Here is a 9,905-nt window from a genome sequence, read left to right as displayed (position 1 = left end):
ATATGAGGCATTCCGCTAAGTGCTTTACAAGTATGACGTGGACACCTCACATAACCCTATTAAGCAGAGCTTATTTACTCTTTGTGACAGATGAGCAGACTGAGGCCCAGAGAGGTTAAGCAACACAGAAGCTAAGGCTATGAACCCAGGCTGTCTCTGGGGTCCAGATTATGTTAGAGTGAAGCACAATGTGGAGGTTTGTTATAGAAATAGACTCAAGTCTCCAGCGAAGCGTTTTGCTATTGTTTACCGGGCGAAGGACGCGCCCCCGGGAGCCTGGGCTTTGGGAAGGGCCCTTGGGGCGCGAACCCCGGGTTAACTTCCCATCAGCTCATCCCAGGTGGTCCGCAGCTGCGTTCGGGTGCAGCCAGAGAGCGCCGGGTTGGTGGGCGGGGCGTTCCGGGGGCGTGTCCCCGTGAGGCCACCGCCTTCGCCCTTGCTCGCCTCGCGGGGAGCTGCGGGCCAGGCCGGAGCTGGAGGGCGGGGCCTGGGGCGGGGCGGGAGCAGGACGGCCTGAGCCGCTGCGGGAGGCGAGGAGGAAGCCGTGCGTCTTGGGAGGCGTGCGGGACACAGAACGGGTGAGCGTTCGGTTGCTGGGAGCTGCGGGGCCCCGGGCGAGGTGAGCGCGGGCGGGCGCGGATCCGGGTCGGGGGCGCGGGGACTGTGGCGTGGCGATCGGCGTCCCGCCCCGGGCCCAAGCCCCTTTCTCCGTCGGAGCCGGATCGCGCCGGGCGGGCTCAGCTTGCGGCAAGCGGAGCCCTGAGCCCCTTTCTCGGACCTTTTTCTTTGCCAGTGTCTCAGACTCAACCGCCGGGGAGGTAAAACAATAGCGGGCCACCTGGGACGCGGCGCGCCCCGGCTCCCACGGCCGGCGCCCCGAGTCGCGGCCCCGCGCCAGCCCCGTGGCGACCCGCGCTGCCGAGGGTGGGGCTGCCCGCCGCGCCCCGCTCCGTAGACCGCGATGGGAAAAGCCCGCGAGTGAGAGGCATTTGGTGAAAGTGTTTTGAGAACAATCATAATTGCCCTGCTCTGGGCGGGGAAACTGAGGCGTGGGGCACGGAAGGTAAGATTTGTACAAGGTCAGGATGCACACATGGGCTGCCCTCGCCCAGGGAAGGGACCCAGGTGGCTCGGCTGGCCAGTCGGGTGCTTTGGCCTCTCTCGGTTTTGCGGCGGTTGTGTTGGCCTTAGATAAATGTCTGTTGTGTTTGTTTTAGGAATCTGCGGGCTTTTGTGGGACCACTCTCGAGCTACCAAATGCCAGCTTACTTCGTGTGCCCTGGGAGGTTCTGGGGCAGGTGACGGCACTGTGACCTCTCACCATGGATGGAGATGGACTTTTTGATGAAGAAATCCGAAATGTCTTTACCAATCAGGGTGTTTTGGCTGTCTTGGGTTTTGACAAAACCTGCTTGGTTCCCTTTGGGGGATCCGAATGAGCGATCTCAGACACCTTCACTGCGAAGCCAAGGACATTTCTGTATAATCAGCGCATGAAAGGATTTTCTCAGACCCTTTCCTCCCGTTTTCCTCGAGGATTAATCCACCAGAATCCATAGTTCCGGTGGAGACTGCGAGGCATATACAATGTGGCAGAAACCTTGAGCGCCTTCGGAATTGCTCTGGACCCTGCCTTAGGCATAGAGGACTCTATTGCATACGCCACTCCCCTCCCCTGCCCCCAACTCCCTCCTTCTGACTACTCTGTCTTTGACTGGCTCTCATTTTCCCCGTGAAGTTCTGTTTCCAAACTGTTCCCTGGAGCTATAAGTGGATTGGCAGTAATGAGAGATTAGGCGGTGGGAAAAGCACGGTGCCCTGTGCTGTGTCCTTTTCCTGCTGCCGCCGCCGCCAACATGAAGTGCTTTTTCCCAGTGTTGAGCTGTCTGGCTGTGCTGGGTAAGTGACTGCTTATCAGTTCTATAGCTGTGAAAGTTTAACCCGATCTCATTGCTAATTCCTTGTGGTTCTCTCCCATCAACACAGCATTTCGGGAGGCAGAGGGGGTTAGCCAGAGTGTGACAGAGTGGCTTAAAGTACCAAGAGGGTCTGTTTGTTTCTGACCCATCAAGAACGGTGGCATACTGGTTGTCTTTAAGCTGTCCTGGGCTTTTGGGTAAAGCCTCTCACTTGCAAGGCTGTGGCTTAGGGTTGGTGTGTGGATTGAGGGCTTCCAGTGTCTTTACTTTTGTGTGTGTCTGCATAGGTCCCAGGGAAGTTACAACATAATTCTTACTGTGTTGGGAATGGTGCTTTCATGAATAATGGTGCTTTTTTGTTGTTGTTGTTTTTGGAGGGGAAAGGTGGGAGTGGGTGGGATGGGGGCTGAAGGGCTGCTTTGTTTTCCCTAAGAAGTCTGTAGGCTAAGTGTGTATTGAAGACACTGGTTCTGTGTCTCCTCACCAAGGAAGCCCAGCTCATAGTCCTTGTGGGAGGTGAAGCTGAAGGCAGGGTGCTGCCTGGCCAGGGGTTGTGTTAGGATTGGTTTTCATGCCCTCAGAGAAAGAAGGCTGAAGTCTCAGAGTAGGAGGGAGAAACCGTGGTCTCAGAAGTGAGACCCCAGTCCTCTCTGCAGGCCGCCATCCCCTGGTATGATGTTGAGCAATCTCCACTATGTATTTTCCAATGCTCTGGTGTCTCCTAAACTTCATAGCTGGCACCTGGTGCCTTCTCACCTCAGTCCTCAAGAATGGACACACCCCCTCCCTTCTCTGCATTCAGAGAAGTTCCTGCAGCTGGTCGCTTGCTTCTCCATTCTAGGTTTCTTGCACTTACAGGATTTATCCGTGAAGTTGCCTCTGAATTATCTGCACCCTTATAAAAGTTAACTGGCGTCCGGAATGAGGATGGACTTTAGTCTTGAATTCCCATCTCAGCTTCATCTTGATTCACATGTGAGTCCCAGTAAGACATCCCAAGTCTGCATTTAAGGGATGTAAAGTATCCTAAAAAAGAAAAAAAAATCTTGATTGCTTCACAACATGTTTGAAACTCCAATCAGTGCTCATTCGGAGGTGCTCACACTTAGGCATAAGTTGGTATCTTTAAGGCATCTTAAAAAAAAAAAAATCTTGATATTCTGGCGACCACCTCAGAGCGGTGAAACCAAATTCCCTGGATTGTGAGTTCATTAGTGGCAGCCCTTCCCGGCCCAGCACATGTGCACAGGCACACATGTGTGGCTGGCTGTGCGGTTAGTCGGTTTGTCCTGTTAGGTGACAGAATCTCCATGTCTCCTGTGTGCTCAGGTGAAGGAAGTTAGGAGCCAGGCTTCTCTTGGCCAGCCTCTTTATGAGACTATATTTATATGTGTTGTACAGTATTTGTCACAGTGTCTCAGCTTGAATCAGCAGTTGGTGATTCATGGAGATTGAAAAGGACACAAACTGGGAAAGCCCCACCCCCGCACCGCACTTCCCCAGGCTTGGCTGTGTGATTGAGGGTGGGGCTCTGGGCAGAAGGAGCCACCAATGGGAAGACAGGGAACTATGACATTTGTGCCTTTTGTTTCTTTTCTTTCTTTCTTTCTTTCTTTCTTTCTTTCTTTCTTTCTTTCTTTCTTTCCCTTTTTGGCTGTTGAGGAAATGTGATGCTGCCTGCTGGTCTCCCTGCTGTCCCCTCTCCAGGTCCCTCTGTGGAGGGGAGCTGGGACCCTGGCATCCAGTGAATGCAGTCATTTTCCCTCTCTCTACCCCATCCCACCCACCCCAGAGAGGCCCTGGAGGAAGCTAAGTCTCCAGGTGACTGGAAAGGGTTCCTGGGGCAGAAGGCCAGATCTGTGTGACAGTGGAGAGATTTGGAACCCTGGACAGGCACACTAATGCCTACCCCATTCTGAGCCCCTCTGAGGGACTCTCAAGCTCCCGGCCAATCATCTGAGAGCTGACTGCATGGTTTGGGAGGCCTGCCTTGTCCTCGTAGTCTTAACCTGGAAGAAGCACAGCACGTTTGGTGAGAGAACAAAAACACACTCCGGTCTGGTAGCCTCCTGGCATGGTCTGATTCATGTAGTTAGCATTCCTGCTGTGTGATGTGAATTAATGCCTAGTGTGAGTTTGAAACAGTAATAAAGAATCCAAGGTTTTGAACCTATGTGGATCACATACCTGGAATAAAACTGTTTAAAAGTTGAGTCGGTCTAAGTGGCGTGGAAAGAAGACAGGTAGAGGAAATGACCTTCCAGAGACTGCAAATCCGAGGTAGAAAATCTTGTGACCCTGGGAGGAGGGCCACTGGGTGAATCTGTGAGATGTATGTGACCGGCAGGCTTGTGCGTTTCTGCTCCCTTCCACTCTGCCAGTGTCTGGAGTTTGGTTCAATAAAACAGGCTTTTATTGCCTGTTTAGGACACTAATGATTCAAGTCTTTGTCCCTATTCTCCTGACTGCTGAGTCTCCTATCCTTTGGAGTCCCAGGTGGCTCCTCCAAGCTCATCCATTGGCTGCTACGACCTCCTCATTTCCATTCCAAAGCCATCTTAGGCCTGGGCTGGTGAACAGCAGAGTCTTCACTGGCTGGAATGGATGGAGTCAGAGGGGCAGGAGAGAGAGAGAGAGAGAGAGAGAGAGAGACAGAGAGAGAGAGAGAGACAGACAGACAGAGAGAGAGACAGAGAGACAGAGAGAGAGAGAGAGACAGACACAGAGAGAGAGAGAGAGAGAGAGAGATCATCTGAGTGTGAGCTGGGGTGAATGGCACCGTGTCTGTGCCTGGATGAAGCCATGTGAGTAACTGTGACATGGAAAGATGGCAGCAGCATGAGAGAAGAAGGTAGGAGCTGTGTCCCTTTGAATAGGAAGAAACCACTCCGGAAAGATGCATGTAGGCTGTAAACGCAGAAAGCATGGTTCGATTTTGTGTACCATGAAGACACACACTCCCAGACCAGTGCAGATGTTGCAAACAAGACAATCCGCAGAGGAGAGCCTCTGGATGGTTAGTAGGCGTTTGTGTTCTTCTCCAGTGAACCCACACACTTGTTTATAGAGTTCGGGAAGCCTCGTGATTGAACAGGATGGGATCAAGTTATCACTTCCAGTGATTAGGCAGAGAGCAGAGGGTGCTTCCACAAGAGATGGAAGGAAACTTTGATGTCTTGATAGGCATGGACTCAGAGGCAGGATCAAGGTGATCAAAGGCAGAGGAGAAGGAGGAAGCAGATGACAGAGGAGGGGGTTTACATCATTGGGAGTAGGTAGCTGGGATGGGCAGCGTGATTAATGGATGAACCAGCACTACTGGGGCCTAACACTGTTGAAAAGGTGGGACGCTTTGCTTCTTAAGACTATATGATGACGGTGCTGGAGGAAGGAATTCTTGCCAGGACTGGCTAGCTTGCCTCTTGTGCTAGTCTGCTTTCCATCGCTATAACAAAACATCTGACAGAACTAACTCAGAACAGGTTCATTTGGGCTCTCTCTCGGTTGTTGCTTTTGGGCAGAGCATCATGATGGTGGAGCAGTTTTGGGGGAGGGGCAGGCAAAAACAGGCAACTCCTTGTTGAGGAATGAAAAGGAGGGGAAGGAGCTGGGCTATACTGTACTTCTAAGGGCCTGTTCTCAGTGACCCCAAGACTTCCCACTAAGCCCTGTCTCTGAAAGGTGCCATCTTCTCCCAATATGACCACCCCATGCTCCAAACCTTTGGCTGTATAAGGGTCATTTAAGATCCAAACAATAGCATCTTTAGACTGTAAAATGGTTGAGTCACCTCTCTATACCCAGGGCTGTGTTCTGCCCCCTTTGCTAGAGTGTCCACTGCAGCAGAGCTGCAGTTATTTCTATAGCAGTGGTAATATCTGCTCTCTGAACTCCAGCCCTTATTATGAACCAAGCCCATCATTCAGTCTCCAGAGCAACCCTAGGCAATAGGCACCTTACATTTCCATCCTTTTATAGATGGCGATCCTGAAGTCCAAGAAGATTTAACTTCCCTAAGATGGATTGCTGGCCAGGCTAATGTATTGCACAGTATTTGGGCCCCAGGCTCCTTCTGGCTTGTTTCCTGTGCATGGCATTTATTCCTAGTATTACCTCAGGGTCCAAAATGGCCATTCTGGCTCCAGCCATCGGGAGGGAAGAAAGGATTAATGAAGGATTCATGATGAAATTTGTATATTAAGGATACTTCCTGGAAGGTATGTGCATTTCTGCTTATATTCTCATTGGCTTGAACTTGAACATAATGGCTATACTTAACTGCAAGGATGGCTGGGAAGCATGTTCATTCTAAGTGCTAGGGCCATGCTTCTAACATGGGGTTGTATTGCTTTAAAGGGAGTGCAGGTTTTGCCTGACAAATATCAGCTCTACTATAGCCACAAGCTTGTAAGTGGCAGAGTAGAGTATTGAAGCCAGGACTGTCAGTATCAAGTCCTGCATTCTTTTCTTAAACAAGCAGTACCTTCTGTGAATGAGGCCCAGGCTCTGGCCAATAAGGAGCCTTATTGGGAAGACATGAGCTAGACGAACCAACAGTTGTTGCTGAGGAAGCAACATAAGCTAGCATATAATTACAAGGAGCATTTGTGACGTTTGAAGTGAGTCCTGTGTTTATAGGGTGTTCTGAGCCAACACTTCCAGTACAGTGGCTTTCTGTAGAAAGTGCTTAAGGATGGTGTCTGTACACCAGTGCCAGAACTGTCTTGTGCCTGCCACCAAGTAAGTAGGGGTGCAGTTAATTGTGGTCAGTGGGTTCGCAAGGTAAATATGCACGCTTTTGTTTGGTTAGCTTTGCAATGCTAGGGATAGATTCCAGGGACACCTGGGACACCCAAGGTGCTTTGAGTACCACTGAGCTACGTTCCCAGCCCTCGCAAAGTAAATACCGTTTTCCCATTAGCTGGCATGCTTACACTGAGGAAATTCAAAGTTGAGGGAGAGAGGAAGTAATTTTGCTCTAAAAAGAGCTGGAAGTTGGCAGGGTCTGGATTTGAACCCATGTGTTTTGGACTGTGGCACTCAAGCCTACAATCTACCAAACATGACTGCTGGCTCTTTTCTGTTCTGTGAGAATCCTTTGGGCAGTCTCACCCGACCCCAAGGAAATCAGTTATATTTAAAGAGAGCTATCGAAATATTTAAAAAGAACTGTGATATAGTAGCATGCCTGCTATTAAACTAACAACCCCTAACAGCGGGTCTAATATGCATCAGTGTTGGTATGGTGACAGTGTTTGGTATTTTGGGGGTGTATCTACTTCACTGAGTTTGAAAGTATGTGATTTGTACTTGGAGAAACCACTGATTCTAGAAACATTAGAAAACTGGGGCAATCAAAGGGATTGTTAAAGTTCACTTAGAGGCTAGTGTGAATAAAGATACGATTTGCCCCACTTCAGGTTTACATACACTCTGAATTCTCCCTGCAGGCTGGCAGGGCACAAAAGCAAGCCCAGCAGAGCTATGTAGTGCTGGTTGGGGGAGATGCCTGGATAATCTAATTCCTAAATGTTGGCTATGCAGTTTCAGGAAATTTAGATCACCTGCATATGAATGCCTCCTTGATTTTCAAAGTCTCTCTAATGCAGGGCCTTTTCCCCGTGTTTAGAATGGGCACGGTGTGGAGGGGTGGACAGGAGCGAGCAGTTAACAATATTGAATGATGGGGGTGACGGTTTAGGGGCTGATGATGACCCAGAGACCTGAGGTTGAAGTGGAAGCTTCCGGTTTAGGTTGGATGAAGCTAGGAGGAGCATGGTTGTAGTTTGGAATGAATTTGGGATTTGGACTTAGAATCCAGAGCCCAGCCTGCTCTCACTGAGGGGGGTGGGGGTGGGGGAGCCAGGTGAGAACTGGGCTGCTCCCAGGCATCCCTCCTGGGCATCACTCCCAGGCCCACGGTTTTAGCTTCCTTTGGGAGTTCAGCATTTGCCACAAGCAGACACCTGTTTCTTTGTGGCTTCACAGTGAGACACAGCAATTCCTCATAAAACGTTGATTTTTCAATTTAAGGAAATTTAGGACACCTGTGTGTGAATGCCCCCCTGATTTTCAGAGAAATGAACAGTTACATAAAAATCAAGCGTGTAGTTGTTGGAAATCACATGTTGCCAAATTCCCTCACCAAGAACCCTTTAAGTGACTAATTGTGAATCACAGAGGCAGGTACTTAACAGAGATCTTAGCAGAGGACCCCCCCTTTACCCCAAAGTGGAGCTTGTTTTCCTTAATTCTGCCTTCAGGAGGGCAAAACTCACAAGCTAGAGACGTACTATACAGTTTAGTCTCCAAGCAATTGTCCACCTAGTCTCTCGTACAATCTGCATCCGTAATTATAGTAACAGGAGAGAATGATGAGCCTGGGACCCTGCAAGATCCTAAATCGAAGATTGAATTATATTAACTCTACCTGGCTTGAAGGTGGTCAGGTACATTCTAAAAAAGCTTTCTAATAGGTTTTATAATAATGAGAGTTCAGGCGAAGTTTCTGGCCAGCCCTTTAATTAAGCTCACGGGATAGTGTCTTCTCCAGCATCCAGGCGAGGCTTCGCTGAGCATGCCCAGTTCTCTAGGACATGATAATCCAAGGCACTGGTTCTCAACTTTCCTAACGCTGTTATTATATTAAAATGCCTTTAATACAGTCCCTCATGTCATGTTGACCCTCTATCCATAAACTTATTTTCATTGCCACTTCATAGCTGTAACTTTGCTGTTATTATGATGTACAGGATATCTGACATGTGACCCAGACAGGTCTCCACTCACAGGTTGAGAACCACTGGTCAAAGGCCACCAGAGAAATGGTAAATTGATTGGCAAATAGACTGGCCAATCCTGACATCACACACTCTTAGAGGGTGGGTGGCTTGCGTTGGGGGCGGGGAAGCAAGGCTGGTGTGGTTGCAGGAGCAGCAAAGAGACTTTTTTCAGGAGAGGAAGATGCTAGAGAAAGCTGGTCCTTGTTCCATCTGGAAATATTTTCTGAAACAGCTTACACTGTAGACATTTTCGGGGAGGGACATTTCTGGCAGGATTGTGGGAACTTCTAGGAGGGCAGGGAAGACTGTCAGAGAGCCAGGTCCTGGTGGTGCCAGTTAGTAAGAACTGGAGCAGACGGTCGGTATGGAAACCGGGTTTTGGGGTCAAAGGCAGGTGGAAGAGACCAGAAAGTTGTCAGTGGGAATCCTATTGGATCACTGAGAGAAGTGGTCAGGGAGTTATTTCCAAGGTGGTCGCCAGAGGTAGAGGAGTCCAGAGGTAGAAGGGAAGGTACCTGCCTGCCCCTGAGTCTGTGTTCATCACTGGATAATCAGAATAAAAGCAGCCACAGAACTGGGAATTCAAAGAAGGTAGTGTCTTGTGTTGCCCCATTTGTCTGCAGGTGCTCATATAAATGAACACTCTTTACTGAAATAGGAAAAAAAAATCCCAAAGTGATGCTGGCTCTGTGTTCTTTTAGTGGGGATTTTCTGATGCTGTGTCCAGGGCTGGCTTAGGTTGGTCTTATTTGCATACAGATCAGTGTTTGCCTATAGCATCATTATCTGAGACTTCAGAGTGTTGTGCACTGCCACTGCCTGTGTGTGGTGACCTCTGTTCTCTGCAGGACCTGAGTCTAGAGCAGGCTTCCAAACTCCGTATTTCTCAAGGGTCCTGTTTTCTGCCGTTCCTTCATTCCTGAGAGCTGCCCATTCTGACATCTTTTTTCGCAGAGACAATGTCTATTCAGTAATAATTAGTGTACCTTTCCTATGTGATAATCAGTAGGGTAGCTCACTTTCTTTTTCTTTTTCTTTTTTCTTTTTTTCTTTTTCTGTAGACTAGGCTGGCCTTGAACTCAGAAATCTGCCTGCCTCTGCCTCCCAAGTGCCAGAATTAAAGGCGTGCGCCACCATTGCCTGGTGGTAGCTCACTTTCATATGATCCTGCTGTTAGGCCTTTGCTGTGGGCAGCAAAGATGGC

General features: G+C 49.5%; 1 protein-coding gene across 6 annotated transcripts in view; it reads left to right on the top strand.

Moving 5' to 3' along the window:
* Positions 1–496: 496 nt before the first annotated feature.
* The window catches only part of Igsf3 (immunoglobulin superfamily member 3), an 87,448-nt gene continuing 78,039 nt past the window's right edge, over positions 497–9,905 (top strand). For 3 of the 6 annotated variants that reach the window (XM_085835613.1, XM_085835612.1, XM_085835610.1), the window contains exons 1-3: positions 497–578; positions 794–1,063; positions 1,218–1,899. In XM_085835613.1, the coding sequence (XP_085691739.1) occupies positions 1,857–1,899 (43 nt within the window). In that variant the 5' untranslated portion in view covers positions 497–578; positions 794–1,063; positions 1,218–1,856. Of the gene's footprint in view, positions 620–793; positions 1,064–1,217; positions 1,900–9,905 lie in introns of all 6 variants that reach the window. The other 3 variants (XM_085835611.1, XM_029475384.2, XM_021158363.3) reach the window with 3 other exon arrangements.

Source organism: Mus caroli, unplaced genomic scaffold (assembly GCF_978045245.1).
Source record: "Mus caroli unplaced genomic scaffold, Mus_caroli_1 scaffold_3, whole genome shotgun sequence".
Taxonomy (NCBI): domain Eukaryota; kingdom Metazoa; phylum Chordata; class Mammalia; order Rodentia; family Muridae; genus Mus; species Mus caroli.
This window is presented reverse-complemented; position numbering and strand designations above follow the sequence as displayed.